Source organism: Drosophila tropicalis, unplaced genomic scaffold (genome assembly GCF_018151085.1).
Source record: "Drosophila tropicalis isolate 14030-0801.00 unplaced genomic scaffold, ASM1815108v1 contig_573, whole genome shotgun sequence".
Lineage (NCBI taxonomy): Eukaryota > Metazoa > Arthropoda > Insecta > Diptera > Drosophilidae > Drosophila > Drosophila tropicalis.
In genome coordinates this window covers 138708-157263 of record NW_027173049.1, presented here as the reverse complement: position 1 = coordinate 157263, position 18556 = coordinate 138708, and the positions used below count along the sequence as shown (strand labels likewise).

Here is an 18556-nt window from a genome sequence, read left to right as displayed (position 1 = left end):
GCATCTTCAGCGGCAAATGCTGCCACGGTATTGTTTCTGCGATTGTTGTTGTTGTTGCTGCTGCTGTTTTTCGCTTAGTTTTGTTTTTAGACGTTGTATGGCTTTGCCGGTTGAAGCTGCGCAGCGGCAGCGCTGCAACAGAGACGACGCGCTTCCAGCGCTTTTGCTGGGCGCATATAAAACAGGCGATCTTGGTAAAAATATTCACAATCATATTCAAGTTGTTCGTACGCGCGTTCGAGTTTTACAGATTTTTGGTATTTTTTCAGTGTAAGCATCAGAAACCAAAGATCAAATAATATTAAACAACTAAAAATTAAATAGTACTTATTTGTGTTATAAAAAATGTTACAAAAAAAACTGAAACGAAAAAAATGCCAACAAAGGTTTAGACTCAAGTGCTTTAAAGACTTTATCCAACAATTATGACAAGTGACTCCAATCGAGAAAAAGAAAAAGCTAAAAGGACATGCAAGGATAAACAACACTTCACAAAAACTCCACTCCATTCCGTCCAATCCCTCTAAAATACAAAAAAAAAAAAAACATGAGGGAGTGAAGCAAAGTTAACTTGAAATTTGTGTGGCTGACTTTTCGCTTGGGACAATGACGATGACTTTGTGGGTAGCGTTGGTGGGAAATTAAACTCATTTGCGGTTGATTGATTGATGGATGGTTTGATTGATTCAGTTGTTGCTCTGCGGCTGTGCGGCTGTGTGGTTGTCTGGGTCTGTCTGTCCGCCTGTCCGCCTGTCTGTATGCCACCATTTCGACTGTGCATTGTGTTTAACTAAGTTGAAATTTATTTGTTAGAGATGCGATCTGAACTTTGCATTGTTGCAAAATGCAAGAAGACAAACATTTGCAGTTTTAATTTATGTGAAAACTGGAGGGAGAGAGACAGAGAGAGAGAGAAAATTTGCATCTGTCGAGTGGAAAGAACTGTGGCGTGATGCGATTAGAACTTTTTGTCTACGACCATAAAAATGTGGCTCATTGTCCGAATTCAGGGGAAAAACAAAAGATGGACAAACAAAATGTTAGTTTCTTTTTCCAGACAAACGTCTCAGTTCATCAATTATGGTTAAAATGTATGTCAATGATATTGTAGGAAACAACCCGCGGCTCTCACACAAAAACAAGACAACAAATTATGAATATGGACAGTCAAAACACAATTCTGATCGCTGATGAAATAGAAAGTTGAAAAGAAACTTTGCAGAATTTCTACATTTTTATTTATAAGCCACAAATTAATGGCCAATCGAATATTGTATTTTATGCAAATTTCGCTCGATGGTAAAAACCAGCAATTTGATTTGCCTGTATTTGTCTACATATTTCGTAGGTATTTATTTTGACTGCGGCTATTCAACTATTTTTAGCATTGACTCATGCCGAACGCATCCAGCAATTTAGCTCAGAGGTTTTTGCCAATCGCTTCCTCCAGTCGAATCGCTTGGCGGCTGAGCTCGGTTCTTGTTGAGATTAGATTTTGTTTATGGCCGCATGCAAATTTTGTTTCAGTTTGACAAATTACGAGTTAGAAGTCTATAGTTGGGATTTATATATAGCATAATGATATCGATTGAGTCAGCAATTGGTTAGACATTGGGGGGCGGGGGGTGTTAACTTTTCAGCAACATCATTGCAAGCCGGATTTCGATTCAGTTGTCAGGCTAAATCAAAATATCATCAAATAGTTAATTGTGTGTGTGTGTGCGCATCAATCAAAGCAAAGTCCATTTAGGCAAGTTAAATTGTCAGCTGGCATTAATTATGAAATTACCTTATCGCATTGAACGCCCACAAAAGACACGCCCCTTTGCGTAATCCATTCATCATGAGTCTTGAGCATCCAACTTGCAATTTATCCAACTGAGAATCTTTGACAAATTGCATACTGCACACGCGCTTATATCTTTTGCAAGAAGCTATTCGGAAGTTGGAGTCCATGTACTAGGCCTGGCCATAACCAGTTGCCAGTTGCCTTAGATGTAACTACCAGAGACTTTGAAATTCCTGCAACAAACTCTGGCAGACAGTTAGACTAGCAGAGTGGTTAGTTAGTTGGACGACCAGTCTATCAGCAGCGGCAGCAACAAGTGCCATTTGCCGTGTTAACCAATGGATATTGCGGGGGGTAAATCTCCATATCCATACCTGGCCATGCTCAGGCTCACACACACACACTCATGAGAGAACTAAGCCTCCTCTGCGTGTGGCCATTTATGGCATTTGCACGATTCCCGTTGCGAAATTATGTCATCACGACTAGCCAAGTGACGACATCAACTGGAATTATTTAAATTCTTAACAAATGACTGGCACAATTCTCCGATAATTGTTATTCTAATTGTGTAACTTTCAACATTTTGGTTTCCGTTTCTTTTCAGAGCAGTTTCCCCACTATGTCACGGTGTCGCAAGCAGTTCGCGTTAGTCCTGCCATTGGCCATGCTGGCTTTGGCCAATGCCAACTACAAGGGCAATATGTTCCTCAATGGCCAATATCGGAATGGCATCAGCCAGCAGCCGGAGACTCATTTCTCGGTTAATCCAACATCGAATGTGTTTCTCAATCATGCCATCATCAGCCGACAGGCTTCACCCTTCCAAGGACCCACATATCTGCCACCCAAGGAATATCTAAAGTGTGCTCCTGGTCAGCAATGTGTGCGTCAGGGTCAATGTCAGAATGGTTTCTATAGCCAGCAGTTGCCTAAAATTCAGGTAAGTTGGATGGGCAAACGAGTGATCAGAGGGGGAAAGTACATACTCATTGTGGCTATTGTTTATTTGTTTGTCGTTGTTTTTGTTTTTGTTTTGTTTTGTTTTTTCAATATCCAGTTGTCTATTGCATAATTGGGCATTGATTTGGGTTTTACCTGAAAGCCAATATAACAACAAGCTAAATATATAATAATAAATATGGCATCGTCTTGACAGGCAGCTACGAACCCGAATCCGAATCTGAATCCGAATCTGAGTCTGAGTCCCAGTGCCAGTTCGAATACCCCTTCTACTCGCCCCCACCCCCAAATCAAAAGCCCTGAACACAAAAAATTAAAAGCCTGTCTCTACCCATGATAACGTTGAAAATATTGCAGTCGTAGTTGCTGCTTGATTAGCCTGATCTGCATTTTTCTGCTTGTTGTTGTTGTTGGCCAAGTCGATATTTTGGTTTTGGTTTTGTTTTTTTGGCACAGTTACCGTTATTTTCCGGTTTGTACGTGCCGGACAACCGCTCGTCGGCAATTTCGTAATATTCGTACAGAAAGCAGCAACAACAAGAGAAAAAAAATGCGAAGTTCATGTTTAATTGCTCCTCGCCAAGTTCACCTCGCAACCCAAAAAGAAATTTATGTAAATGTAAATATGGTTGTTGTTGTTGCTGCTGCTTCCCCCCCCTTCTTTTGCATATTTATTTGGCTTTGAACGTTTGCTTTAAGCATCAATAAATAACTCCAAGCAACACATTGATGATACTCACCTGCACCTGTCCCATCCACGAGTACACCTGTATATGTAAAGGGAGTCTGTAGCCGTGAAATGAATGTGCGGTTTTCTCTTTTCATATGAAGATGAGCTTCCTTATTTGCAGTAGCTGACTAGGCACTAAATCACTGACATCAACAATGACAGACATCAAAAAGGGGGAATGACTCACCAGTGTAAGAAAAAGAGGACAAATTATATTCGACTAGAATGATTGCCAATTGGCAAAGACTTTCAGTCTATCAGTCTTAACTATCCATCAACTATTAAGAGTCTTATTTTCAACGTTATCATTTAAGACAGACGCCTCAGCTTTTAGTAGACATCAATGAAATATCTCTCACTTGTTTGGAGCCCATTAAAATTAGCCAACAAACATTCAGATTACTAATTTCTGTCAGTTGAAACTTATGCCCAACAATTTGTATCAATTGTAAGGCCAAAGAAAAGGCATGGCCGATGAAGTAAAAAACCTGCCTACCGGGCATATAAAATATGCATTTTATTTGGCATTGCAAAATACTTGAATTATGTTTTTTAATTAAAAATTATTGCTGCCATGGAGTGCGCATTTGACCCATTGACCACATGAAGACAGCAGCAACACCAACAGCAACGACGACGACAAGTTTGGCAACTCCAATAACAACAAATGCAATTTTATTGGTGACAAACTCAATTAAAAGAGAAAAAAAATTTAAGTAAAATTTCAACACCAACTAGAAAAATAAACAAAGATATGGCCTAGCAGAGATATCGCCAATGGTCCGGGATAACCCAAATTAGAGACAAAAGACTCAGAAATTATGGTTAAACAACAGTTAAGTCTATTGGATTATAGCCAAATGCGAATCATGTTAAATTGCTGACACTAATAGGAGCTTAAGTTCGTCCGAAATGGCATAAGCAAGCACATAATTAATCACCATTAAATTAGTTTAGATCATTGAACCTGGAAATTGGAGGCACTTTTCAATAGCAAACAAATCAATAAACTTAATAATTGCCAAGCCAATGAATGGCAAACCTAACTAGTGCCCAAATAGATGGATGACAAATCCCAGCCAAGACGCGTGGGTGTCCAAGAAGTAGTTCTGAGTCAGTGCCTCACACATTGGGATTTGTTTAGCCAAATCAAGTAACTTGTTTTGTCTCTCTATGGCTAAACTTGACTTTGACACAGACTCACAGACTGAAATCGAGACCGAGAATCTAGTTATTAAATGAAATATGATGAGATCCTCTTTGGAGTTAATTGCAAGGAAATCGGCTTGGTTTTTCACACATTTTAATGATGTGAAACGAGCGGGAAATTTTTGGTTTTTTTTTGGGGGGGAATTCTTTTGAGATTGTCTCAGGTCTCGCGAATAGCGTGTAAAGCTCTTAAATCAATAATCAACAGAAGCAGAAGCAGAAGTTGAAACAAACAACACAAAAATACAGATTTTTCAAACGTCACTGGGTAAATGTAGATGTGAATAATTAACGAAATGATTGCAAAATATATTTGAGCACACCAGGCAATTATAAAATACAAATACGAACAAAATAAATTCTCAGCACGATGATGTCAAAAATTATTGCCAGTTGTGTGAGTAAGTAAGTAAGCAGTTAACAATTAGTTTGCAAGTAATTCGTCTCTCTCTCTCTCTCACTTGAGAAGGGTTTATCAACCTATTTAAAGCCTGTTTGTATCTGTTACGTCAAAAGTCAACTAAAACATCTCCGGTTTGGTGGGAATATATGTATATATATTTTAAGATCATTTAAATTGGTCATTAGCCACGTGCTACAGCAAGATGTGTCTCTTCTCGAAATGCCAATCAAAAGGTTTATTTGAATCACCTTAAATTTAAGTTAAGAACTTTCAAAAGCCAAAGAAAGAATTAGACAAAACTAACGAAAATCGTGTTCTACACGCTTTGTGACGGGCATTAGTTTTAGTTCCAGCTCTTTATTTGATTTGTCAAGGTCAGAAGGCATTGAAACACTTATTTAAATACGTTTCGAATCGGGTAATAAAAAATGCTCATAAATTAGACGACCATCAATTCTGGCTTGGACAGTTTAAATTGTAATATTTTTTGTTTGTGCTGCCTGCCTGCTGCTGCTGATTGATATATTCACAAGAATTCACTTGAAAGAGATGGGAATAGTTAAGAAGGAGAGGGACAGACAGCAAGAGAGTGTGAACTGGTTTGTCTTCTGATGGCCAAAAACAAAATGAAATGAATGATGACTTCAGTAGTTGGCTAGGAAATAACTTGAAAAATTGCATAATTAAGATTAATGAAAGATTCTTTCGGTTCTTGCCTCGCTTTGGGATGCATTTAAGTGACCAGCAAATGGCTTTTCGCACATAATTCAAAGAGGGAGGTGGGACTGAGTCACGCCTGCGGCTACTGTTCGATTTGAACACCGAACACCTTGGCCACTGATGAACTCTGACTTTGTCTCTCTGTGGCTATTGTCGACTTGACAAAGTTATTAATTTGCAATTGTTTAAATGCCAACTGACCAAGACTCCGAAAGAACAGCAAATTAGCCAGATGATGTCGCTGAAGGTTTTGCTAGAACAGCGGCAAAGTTCAATGCAAATGTGTTCGGGCCGAGAAGGGGGCAGGCAAATGAGGGGATTTTTGCATTTTAACACATCATTTATGCAAGTGGCTGCACCATGTTGACCTTTTGCCAGAGGCAATGGCAACAACGGCTACAACAGCAAATCTTAATTATACCCAACTGATTGTGAGTGGCTGTGCCGATTGGCACCTTGATGTTTGTCACTTTGGGAGTAGGCTGAATCTCTTTATAAGCTTATCATCATTGAGTCATTCTTCTATTACAGAATTGTGAACCAGAGACCGATATTTGCTGCACTTATCGTGCCCCGCCAACAACCACCACAACAACGACAACAACCACCACACCTGTACCATATGCCACCTGTCCAAGGGATTCCGATTGTGTCGCCCCACAAGATTGCCGCAATGGCGAAATCAGTGCCATCAACTATGTGAAGAAGCAAGGGGTAAGTTAGTCAGTTAGTTAGTTAGTTAGTCGAGCTGCTGGCAATCAGAAGTCATTTGTCGATTTGCTTAATTGGTGTAAACCGAAAAAACCAACAGCAGCAATGAAAAACCTACAAGAAAAAACGGAAAAACCATTGTGAAATTTTTCCAGCCGAGAGTAGAGGGAGGAGGAAAAAAAACAATCATTAGTACGCAAAGCTCCCCCAAAATGCTCTGGGCCCTTGTATTTTTGTTTTGTTTTTTTTTTTTTTTGGTCTCTGACATGAGAAATATAAAACCATTAACGAAAAGTAGCTGCATAAAATCGCATTTTGATGTGCCAATGATGAGAGACAGAAGACAGATACCGAAACCAAAACCAAAAAAAAAAAAAAAAAAGCAAAACCGAAACAAAAGCCAACAGCCAATGCAGATGCAGTTCATCTCAGAGTCTCAGTCTTGAATCTCTGAACGATCACAGCGAACATTTCACAAGCGATGCAGCAATCGAAACAGCAAAACAGTTTTGCATTAGCCAAAGGAAAAACTAACAACAGCTCTGACAGCTTATTAACACACAATTAGCTCCAAAGACGAGACCTGAAAAATTCTATTGCTCTGAATTTTTCACAAACGAATTCAATTGACTAATAAAACCAAAGACAAGCATCTCTCGGACTTTTCACATAACAAAATGTTTTTTCTTTTCAGTTTGCATTCTGTAATCTGTCATTAATTTGTAATAGGACTGAAGACATATACATATATAGAATACTTCTTGCTGACATTACTTATCATACACACACATAAAGTTTATGGTTCATTAGTCCATGGATTATATTAGTTTTGTCATTAAATATGGCAACCAAGGCGAAATGTTTGCTTCTGCCATTAAGTCTATGCTAGTAGTTAAATTAAATTTAATTCAATGACAGTAGGCAACCTCTCATTAATTCCCACTCATCTCCATGATCATTCATGGCTTCTTTCTTTTGAAAGATTTATGGTTGAAAAGAACTTGCTTGGCTTTGTTTAAGCTTGTTAAAACATCTATTAACTTCTTATTGCCAATTTCCATTGACAATTACATTAACTAATGACCGCAAACAAAAAAATGTCTATCGTGGCAGTTCATATGGCAATGACATTGTCGGAAAAGCCGCAAGGTGGGCAAATGGCATAAACGAAAGACTTTGGCAACGAACTTGACGTCTCTGACTGCCATCAGGCCGGCAATCAAAATCAAGTTGGAATGCAGTTGAGCCATCTACAAGTAATGTAATATGCATGCAAAAAAACAAAAACCCCAACAACAACAACAAAAGTGTTAAATTACGGCCTACTAGAGAGGGGACAGATTGGTGCAAGTGAGAGCTGGAAGCTGAAGCGGGTTCGATCTCGAGATTTTCTCCAAGCCTCTTGCAATTGCATAATTTGTTTACATGCAATAGCCAACAACAACAACAACAACAGCAGCAACAACAACAACAACAAAAAACGGGTCAGTTGCGTACGTTGCTCGCGTTACCGTGTTGCAGTTGTTGTCGTTGCATGCAACGAGTAAAAAAATCAGCACAGCAAGTGAATTATGTTGCGACCCAGACCTGGACGAACAGACAGACACACTGTCTGACGGACGGACAGATAGACGGACGGAACAGCTGCAGATCGCACTTAAAGCGAAATCGTTTTTAGTATTGTATCTTTGTTGCTGTTGTTGTTGTTATTTTCATTCAGGATCGGAGCATTAAATTTGCCCTAACCAGCTTATCATGTTATTTCGCAACATCACGAATAGGAGGAGAAAAACACAAACAAACAAAACTAAAGAGAAAAGATTAATTGTTTAATCGGTTAATTTAATTGGTTGAGTCTTTGATACTTGGTATCTTTGTCTGCAGGGTGAAATCAAAGTCGATAATGTCTTTGAATATTCATTTTGCATTCATTTCCATTCCCCCATTGTGTCCCCCATTTCGGGTTGGTGGTCATCATAATTTCCGTCCGCTCAGCGACAATTACGCACCATAATGCATCGAACTCGTTAAGTTATGCAGGCATTGACGCCAATTGCGTGGTATGCAACAAAATGCACTCTAGGGACTGGGTGTGCAACCACTCTGTGATGCACTCTGATGAGTGTTCGGACAGACGACAACAACAACAGCTGTAGCTTTAGGGACAACCAGTTGAAGCTGGCGAGACGAGTATCCCTAATTTGCAAAGACGACGAGGAGGAGGAGGAGGATGAGGAGGAGTGAGTCGTAGTGCGAAGAGGATAAACTGAGTAGTTTAACAGTGAAAAATGTGCGGAATGCACGACAAGGTCGTTGAAGGCTGACATCCAAGTAGGGCAATGCAATACGCATACAAATACATATATATATCTACATCTACATACTTATATACACATCAGTTGGTGGCTATATTTCTTGCAGGCCTAGTGCAATGCTTTCTCGGTTTGATTTGGTGGGCCTGAGCTTAATGCGCATATCTGATCAATTAATGTTTACATGATCCCGACATACCAATAATATAACATAAGTATACATATATGCAGATGTATGTATATGCGACTATATCTGGTTCCCGGATTGTAATGCTATTGCCGTTTTCATGCTATTGACCGACCTTAAGGTCTCTAAACTTGGTCAGAGGTGGACTGAGGTGGAAAACTGGCTGCAAGCAACCCGATAACAGATTTAAGTTAAACGCCTGCCTGTAAACATCGTTTTAATGGATACACGCAAACCGTCGAGCTCTCTCGACTCGAGCTCCCGACACACTGGCATACATAGTATAATTATGAATATTATTATGGCGCATATTTCCAATGCGTCCATTTATCATTTCATTTGCGGTGTCCCCTGAACGTGTGTGCCTTGCATGTTTTACATTTCTGTAACTTGCGTGCCATCGCGTGAAGAACGAAGTTTAAGTCATGGTCTCAAGTGATTTACATAAAACGCAAAAGGTATAAAGCCAGTTTTATGCTTAAACAGGAGATGGCACTTAAGTGTAACACAAGGATCACAATCCAATCGAAAAAAGTTCTTGAGTTAACAGGAAGAAGGAAAAAACTTTGTTTCTTTTCGACTATCCGAAACGAAAAGTATTAAAGAAAGAGCAATCTATCATTAGATCATAGAGATCCACAAGCAACAGCCAAAGGATAAACAAAAGACCAAGAAGTCTTATATTATTTTGGAAACCCTTCATTATTTCATCAATTAAGAGATTCAAGACTTCACTTCACTTATTCGACGGGCATTTCAGTCTGCTTTTGCTTCAAACTATTGGAAATCAAATAGTTTTAAACATTTCCATAATCCGGATTTCTCTTACTAGAATTACTTGAATTACTTACCGGTTTTTTTTTCTTTCTTCTTCCTCTTAAGCTGCTTAGTTTTGCTAGTTGTTTTGTACTTTATTTCTGTAGCTGACTTCAAGAACAACCAAGTACGAAACCTTTAAATGCAAATTAATATAGATAATTTTTGCCACTTTGCCAAGAGTTTCTTTTAAATATCATATGAATATGTGTGTGTGTGTGTGTGCTTCAAGAATTCAAATAGAAATATTGTATATATTATATTAGTTGAAATATATAAATATTCCTATTCAAGTTTTAGAGATTTATTTTTTCTTGCTTTCGTAAAGCTATCGTAAATCAATGACAGCTATACTAAAATGATTTTTAGTTAGAGCAAGGTCAAGTAGTTTGACTGGTTGTTAAAAATGAAAGAAACCAGACTAAGAATCTGAAAAACACTAAGAACGAAAACTAGTTGTGATACCTTTAAGTGGATTAACTTAGAAAGGTTTTAGGCCCAGTTCGTTGTGGCTAGCTAATGGTTTGGGGGTTGGATCACAAGTGAAGCTGTCGAACCCCCTCAACAAACTCCACCACTGCCATATTTGACACCCTGCAAACATAAGTCAACAGAATCATCGACCATAACAACGACGGCAATAGAGAGCAAACAGAGCATATCGTGAGCATCACGTCCGCTCTGCGCGTCAATATGCAGCAGCAGACACGACGTCAAGGTCTAGGTCGAACTTTAGCCAAGACGTTTACAAAAGATGACGGTGCGGGAGGAGGGACGGAGTCAACAGACGGAAAGTGGTAACACCGCAGAGTCGTTGACAGCGTTTAACGTTTATTTATATTGTGGCATATTGTGTGGTGGAGAGTCGCATTGTTGTTATTGGTATTGGCTTCTTTTCGATTGGGTGTGTTGATGGCGATTTTCCATATCTTTAATGCGTTTTTTATTATTTTTATTATACGTATTATAATTATATTTTGCTTCGTTTTGCCTGATCACGCATAAATTGCGTTTATCGTTCGAATGGCAATGTCTGATTTTGTTTTGTCGCTTTTCGTTATAATTTAAATGTGTATTGTATTTGGTTTTAATGACAACTTTGTCGAGCATATAATTAATATGTATTTGATTTTAAATTTTTTTTTTTTTTTTTGTTTTTTTGTAAGGCTACGTCGAAGCAATTTAGTCGAATTTATTTGACACCTCGGGTTGCACATAAATTATCAACTTAAGTTAACTCAACTGCCCACTGCCCATGTCTATATAGTCTTGGGCATAAATTTTGCTTAGAAGTTGCTTGCATAAAGAAGAAAATACATACACATACCCAAAGATATGTGTAGAGACATACATATTTATGTATCTAGACAAACCTGTGTCATAAAAATGCAGGCAATCTGCTTGCACTTCAGGGCCAAATCTGTGGCTTCTTCCAACTGGCACCAACAGACAAACAAAAATACAACCAAAATAGCAATAGCAAATATCAAACATTGTGTGTTTTTATAGGTGCATAAATTGTTGGCTTAAATAACCACAACACCAACAACTACTTCAAAAATTTATGTGAAAGAATTTAGTGCCATGTTAGTAGCACATTAATTCTGTCATAAAAACCAATTTCATGTTTACTATGGAACATTTTGGATCATAAATTTCTCTCAGTCAATGGGAAATGGGATAAACATTTGGCATTGCAACACAAGATATTGAACAACTTTATTGCAAATTGATTTTAAACGAAAATAATAAATTTCATTTATATAGAGAGCAACCATAACCCTATGCAAATTAATTAAGAGATTTCAATTAATTGCCATAGTTTATTATATCAAAGCTATATTTGTTCTGGTTTCTAGCTACTTGTTTGCTCAACAAGTTTTCAAATAGAATTTCATTCCAATATTATGTGGCATTGCCTTAAGTAACTAGATATTTGTCATGTCTATAGTAAGTTTAAGGTGGGTCAATTGATGTCCTCAAGAGATAGAAAGATGTAACCTTAAATCAAGAGGGAAATAGAAATAATAGTTAAACAGAATCAGAAATTATTCTCTTGTCTGACACTGAAAGTGTTACATAATCTATGGCCAGAGTCGTGATAATTTATGAAAAATAAACCGATACTGATCATTGATCTAGAGCCAACGAAAACGAAATGAATGAATACAAAGGCTTAGCACAGAGATCAAATAGTTTCAGATGATTAATGAGACTTTAATTTAAAGATTCTATTCAATGCTTTGTCGCATTTGTAACCATTTTGATGTATCGATTCGATTGTTGGTATACCTCAATAAATTTACAATCAATTAACAATTTGATGGCTAAAATTATTTCAAGACTCTTTCGAATACGAAATATGCAAATCATCTTCCACACACACACACACACCCATACAAACACAAAGATCAGCAAATAGACCAAACAAAATTTGAATTCTTGGAGGTTTGTCGCCTAAGTCATTTGTTTTAGCTGCTGCTGCTGCTGCAGCCACTGGGACACACTGAACTTGAGAACTGTTTGGCCACACTTAGCGATGGCATTATGTTGTATGAGAAACCTGTATATGTATACATTTTTATTAATGTATACATACTTATAGTAATTGCAACATTATTAACAAATTGCGCCAGGCAATCTAAGAGACAAGAGCTGCTGAAACAACAACAGCAGCACGACAGCAATGGGCAACATTGGGCAAAGTTGTCTTGTCTGGACAACAACAACATTTATTAAAAGCATTTTGGCGTTGCTGTTGTTGTCATTGTTGTTGCTGCTGTTGTTGTTGTTATTGATGATTACATATTTTAGCTGTCGCTTGGTACACAAGTAGCTTGTGGTTTTTGTTGTCGCTTTTGTTATCTCTTGGCTGCAAAATGATTGATCATAAGCAATGCAGGTAATCGTTGATCAGGTGGAAGGCGACAGAGACGACCAACATGACAACGACGACATCGCAGGGACCTCAGCCTTAGCCTGTTGTTGTCATTGATCAAAATTATATATATTTATATGTACATATTTATGGCATCTGGACGGGCATCTGTGGGCATCCCGAATTGATAACATACATTACATAAAGCTAAATAAAATGCGTGAGCTGCTCGCTCGTCCATTCGGATTGATGTCTACATTAAGATAACATTTGATTAACGCTTAATTGATGAAAATTACGCCAGAGGGTCAAGCATCGAGTCGCCAAGTTGCGCCTAATGATAATGCTGTGAAATTAAATGTAGCTGGCCGCAGAAGGACAAGTATCGAAGGCGAACGATAATGGTCAATTCCATTAATGATGCAAAATTGGGCCAGGTCAGCAGCGAACGGCAGCGACAGTGACAGCGACAGAGAGACAATCAGACAGACAGACTTGTCAAACGGAAGCACACACATACATGTATACATGCAAAATATATTTTAATTATTAAAATTAATTTATCTCACTCTCAGCCCAGATTGCCAGTGACAGTCTCAGCGTTCTGGTTTCTCTTCTCTTGTTTTTTTTTTTTTTTGTTGTACTTTGCTTAATTTTTAACAAATGAGCACATTATTTAACCATTACCCACGCCATCATTTAGGCTTGCCTCTGTCTGAATTATGAGTTACAAATTGCGCGAAACAATAAACCACAAGGTCGTGTCCCGTTGACATCTTGACTTGGGCTGCGACGACTGCGTGTGGGAAAAGATACCTGGAACGACAACAACACCAACGACAAAAGACCAGCAACACCTCGCTTAGAGCCTTCCAGTCGGCCACAAAAGTGTGCAAGCTTATTCAATTCTTTTGTTGATGATTATCACAAAAGGTTGCGTAAGCTGGCAGCTAAAGAATACTCGTAAATAGCAGTTGTTGTTGTTGTTATTGTGTGTTGGTATCATCATCAGGAACAGGGGCGGATCATGGGGCAGACAGAGAGTGAGAAAGAAACAACTCAAAATCTATCAAGTTAAACTAACGACCTAAATGATTCGTTTAACTACCACTTAATATCCTCGTCTAAAAACTCAGAGCTAGATTAGATCCTACACAATTTTTGTTCTATTTAGGAATAAGCTAATCAAGATACATACGTTAAATAGTAGAGCTAACAATGTGATTCAAAGAAAAGCTTTCACGAAGTTCTTTACTTTTAAGATCTCGTTACTATTTTCGGAATTAAGAGAACCTTTGTATATATATAAAAGATTCGGGAATAGTTCTGAAATGTATAATATGATGAAAGATTCCGGAATCAAATCTGAAACTAATGGAACTAATGGAAAAATCTGAAATATGACATTCTTCAAAGTGTTTAAATGAAAAAATTTAATATTTTATTAGGAATTTAGTATTTGTTTTTAGAATTGAGAGACAAAAGATATCGAAATAAGTTACCACAAATGTAGAAAGAATATAGATATTTACCTAAGAGATATATTCTGATCATATTTTGTTTAATGTGAATTGCAAAATGTTCGAAATTATAAAAAATAAAGCTTAAGCTTATAATTTGACAAATTTTTAAATTGTTAGCCCTTTAAAATGATTCAAATTAGTAATCGGCTTAGAAAATTTGTCAAACAAGGAAGTTTATTTAAAGGGAGAGTTTGGCATATCCGCAATATGCTTTGAACCGCCCCTGTTTAGATCAGAATGTATGCAAATTAATATTATATATAAATTTTTTTTGTTGTATTATTATTATGTTGTAAATTCGAATGGAATTCGGCAGCGGCTACGATTAATGTTATTAAGTCTGTATTATGTTTCCGCGACTTTAAACATAATTCTTGTTCGTGTGCGTGTGTGTGTATGTGTGAGATCTATAATACAAATTATTTAATTTGGTGTCCACTAACTAATTGCTTATAAATAAACCTGTTAACAATTCTATAAATACATACATTTATCTATTTATTTGCTGTTTATTGTTTATACAAATAATTTTCGACAACAAAAAAATGAGATTTAAATATTTATTTAGTCATCAATTTTCATTGTCAGACACCCACAGAGCGATGGCAAATGTTTTCCGTTTGCCATCATTTGACTCTGCGATTCGATTAAATGGCAAATCTTCTAACCGACGGACTGACTGAATGACTGACTGACTGACTGACTTGTGGGTGTGTGTTTGCATACACTGTTCGAAAATGTGTTTGAAATTTCTGATGCTAGTTGATCATTTAAGTGAAATAAAAGCATGACTTGGACTTGGACGACAAACTTGATTTCAATCTTCCTCTACCATGTGCATCTCTCTCTCTTTGGAGATCAGATCTGCATTTCGAAAAACTCCACCTCCGGCGGGGATTGCACCATGGAACTGCAAGTTTTCTGGGTTAACATTCACACCAAAGAGACACAAAAAAAGCAAAAACAATTGACAGCAGCCACAGCATTGGCCATTTTAATGACCAGGTAGCAACACATTGCCAGTCAAGTTGTTAGCAGAGTTAGCTGGTTGTTGCTGGTTGCTGCTGTCGGTGTAATTTAATGCGCTGGCTCATGGACTCCGAAGCACGACCACGACACGACTTGGCTGGCACGTAGCTGATGTTGCTGGTGATGTAGCTGGTGTTGGTTTTTTCAAATCGATGTGGCAAAGCATGCGTTGACACCCATTACCTATTGATTTTAACCCCTCATTTTCGATTAACTCTTTTTGTGTTGCAGCCGAACCGTTGCTATGCTCCGGAGATCTGTTGCCGTATGCCCTCCACCACTCTCACCGAGGACGGCTACATCTTTAACTTGCCCGAGAAGAACTTCCCCTTGCCCACCAATCCCACAGTGCCAGCTGCTCCTCGCACCACTCAACCACAGCCGACGTATCGACCAACGACTGGAGTTCCTCCCACTCGCCCGACCAACGAGTATCTGCCCCCCCAGACCACTCGTCGTCCAACCTATCAGCCACCACAGACTACCCGTCGTATTGTCTACACGCCACCACCAACTCAGCCACGTCCAACCCAGCCACCAACCACACGTGCCCCAAGACCAACACAACCCCAGCCAGTGCCCACCCGTCGTCCCACCAATGAGTATCTGCCCCCAGTGTCTGTGAACGAGATTCCTCATCGGGAGCGCCCAACCCAACCCCCACGTTATGAGCCCGACCGTGTGCCACAGCCCTCGAACGAGAAGCCTGTCTACCGTGGCGAGGAATTGCTTTCACCCCAGATTTTCCCCACTCCCAAGTCCGTTGAGGTGCCCAAACACTTTGCCAAATGCGCTTCCGCTCTCGTCTGCACCGCTGAAAACTATTGCAATGCCATCGGTGTCCTCAGTGAGACCCCCATCGAATTGACTCCCATGGAGGCGGCCTTCCGTGTCCCACTCACCGATTGTCTGCAACCCGAGAATGGAGCTCCTGGCAAGTGCTGTCGCGATCCCAACTATGTCGACCCTTGGCCCGTCAATCTGGCTGGAGTTTGTGCCACTCGCAACAAGCGGTAAGTGGAAAGGATCTAATCGAGAGATTTGACTGACTAAAATTTTCTTTGCGGTCTTTTATAGTACCAAGCCCACTGGAATTAAGGATTTGGATGCCAACTTTGCTGAAATTCCATGGCAAGCAATGATCCTGCGTGAATCCAGCAAGACTCTGCTCTGTGGTGGTGCCATCATTGGTGATGAATTCGTATTGAGCACAGCCAGTTGTCTGAACGGGTAAGTTTTAAGGAATACATGTCAGGATTTGGGCGGTTTTCTATTTGGCTTTACTCCTCATTTAGTGTTCCTGTTAATGATGTACGCATCAAGGCCGGCGAATGGGAATTGGGCAGCACCAATGAACCCTTACCCTTCCAATTGGTTGGAGCACAAAGCATTGATTTGCATCCCGCTTACGATCCGGCAACCAATGCCAATGACATGGCCATCATTCGTCTCCAGAAGCGTTTCGAATTCGCCACCCACATCCAGCCCATTTGCATTAGTGACGAAGATCCCAAGCCATCGGAGCAGTGTGTGACCACCGGTTGGGGCAAACAGGCTCTCTCAAGTGAGTTGATAAGAAAGATGTGGTTGAAGTTCGTAAGCTAATCATTGGTCTCTCTTTATCTGCGCAGTCCATGAGGAAGGAGCTATTATGCATGTGACCGAGACCTCGGCACAGGCCCGCAGCGATTGCGGAGCTGATAACACTGGCGTTTGCAGTGCCACCAAATTCGATGCCTGCGAATTCGATGTCGGCAGTGCGCTGGCCTGCGGCAGTGGGTCAAATGTCCGTCTCAAGGGTGTCTTCAGCGGGGAGAGCAACTGCGGTGAGGGTCAGTCGGTGCGATTTGCCAAGCCAGATATCAAATGGATCAACACGGCGTTTGCCGATAGAAACAAGCCGCTGCTCCTGAAACGCTTCTAGGTCCATGCACGAATCGATAGAATGAGTAACTAAGTGTCTAAGGAGTCCAGAAGTCCAGATCGCACGTTTTTAGTTGAACTATTTGTAATTTAGCCAACGTTTCATACACTGCTGTTATTCATAGTCCCAACGCCCACTTAATAGATATTTATTCAAAGTCACAATGCTCCCCACACACACACACACAACACACAACACACACACGGACCAGTGCCTCACATTGGTGTGGCAAAACGAATTTCGAATTCAACTTCACTTCAAATTAATGTAAACGGATTAACAGATACAGCAAGTTGTAAAAAGAGAAAAACAAAATGAAAGAAGAAACAAACAGGAAAGAAATGGGTAAAAATATTTAATCATAAGCCTTAGGTTCTTTAAAACGAACTCAAGAATTGCCAATAGTAGGACAACGCAATCTACTTCCCCCCTCCCTGATAAGCCCCTCACCTTCCCCTTAGACCCACGCACAAGCATACCGCCCCATGATCTATTAAATATTGAGATTATATAAATATTTTTTGTTCAATTTTCTATTATTCTGTCTTAGGCTTAAGGTCCTTCAACAGGACACATACACACACAAACACATGCCTATATACAGCACCCCCCACACATATACCTACACCTGCACAAACACACCTGCATCCACACACACACACACATACATTTACTGTTATTTAAAGCTTTTCCTATATCGTAATATGTTAATAATGTAATACAAGCACTAAGCATGTTGTATAAAGTGTCTATGCGTCTAAATTTAGTTTCTAATTTAATTTTTAAATAAAGAAAAATTATTTAGATAATATCGTGTCGTATTTTCTATTTCCAATCTTTTATCGCATGGTAACGTATTATGTTAATTAACAGTCTAACAGCATGAGTTAACATTGCTCAGTTTGAGTAATATTTGAAAAGCAAAAATGCCGTTAAATGGAGTTAAACAAAATACATTGGTGATCAGTGGTAGATCAATATGTGTTTTTTCTTGAGGAAAGAATTCAAATCATGGATATTACAAAACTTTCTTTCTTTTTGACCACAAAAAGTTAATAAAATAGTTTTTTAACCTTGTTGGAGTTAATGTAATAAAAAACTGTGCAGTCGACAAGACTCTAAGTCATTGGAAAACTTGTAAACTTTTTAAAGCCTTTTCAAATCTAAAAAAAACTAAACACTCTCAATATACACAATTACTTTTTTGAACAAGCCTAATATTCAAATAAACAATTTCATTATTTATATTTTAATTTCATCGGAGCAAAAAGCCAAGTAGGTTTTTTTTTCGTTTTCGAAATTAATTTTACATTTTCAAACGTTCTGCATATTAGTCCGATGTATGCTTAAAATAAATTTATA

At 38.8% G+C, this 18556-nt stretch overlaps 1 protein-coding gene across 2 annotated transcripts; it reads left to right on the top strand.

The window, feature by feature from the left end:
- Window positions 1-222: 222 nt before the first annotated feature.
- scaf (scarface) lies at window positions 223-18003 on the top strand. 2 transcript variants are annotated; one of them, XM_068287671.1, is made up of 7 exons: window positions 223-270; window positions 2402-2732; window positions 6346-6528; window positions 15502-16283; window positions 16348-16500; window positions 16566-16834; window positions 16902-18003. In XM_068287671.1, the coding sequence occupies exons 2-7, from the start codon at window positions 2412-2414 to the stop codon at window positions 17192-17194; spliced, it is 2001 nt and encodes a 666-aa protein (XP_068143772.1). In that variant the 5' UTR covers window positions 223-270; window positions 2402-2411; the 3' UTR covers window positions 17195-18003. The 2 variants fall into 2 exon arrangements, with proteins under 2 accessions (XP_068143772.1, XP_068143773.1); XM_068287672.1 differs by having other exon boundaries at window positions 227-270; window positions 2397-2732.
- Window positions 18004-18556: the final 553 nt, after the last annotated feature.

Bases quoted from the DNA above. Each gene is read 5' to 3' on its own strand.
- scaf (XM_068287671.1), top strand. From the start codon at position 2,412: ATGTCACGGTGTCGCAAGCAGTTCGCGTTAGTCCTGCCATTGGCCATG. The intron at 6,529-15,501 runs GTAAGTTAGTCA...TTTGTGTTGCAG, and splicing joins ACTATGTGAAGAAGCAAGGG to CCGAACCGTTGCTATGCTCC. The intron at 16,284-16,347 runs GTAAGTGGAAAG...GGTCTTTTATAG, and splicing joins TGTGCCACTCGCAACAAGCG to TACCAAGCCCACTGGAATTA.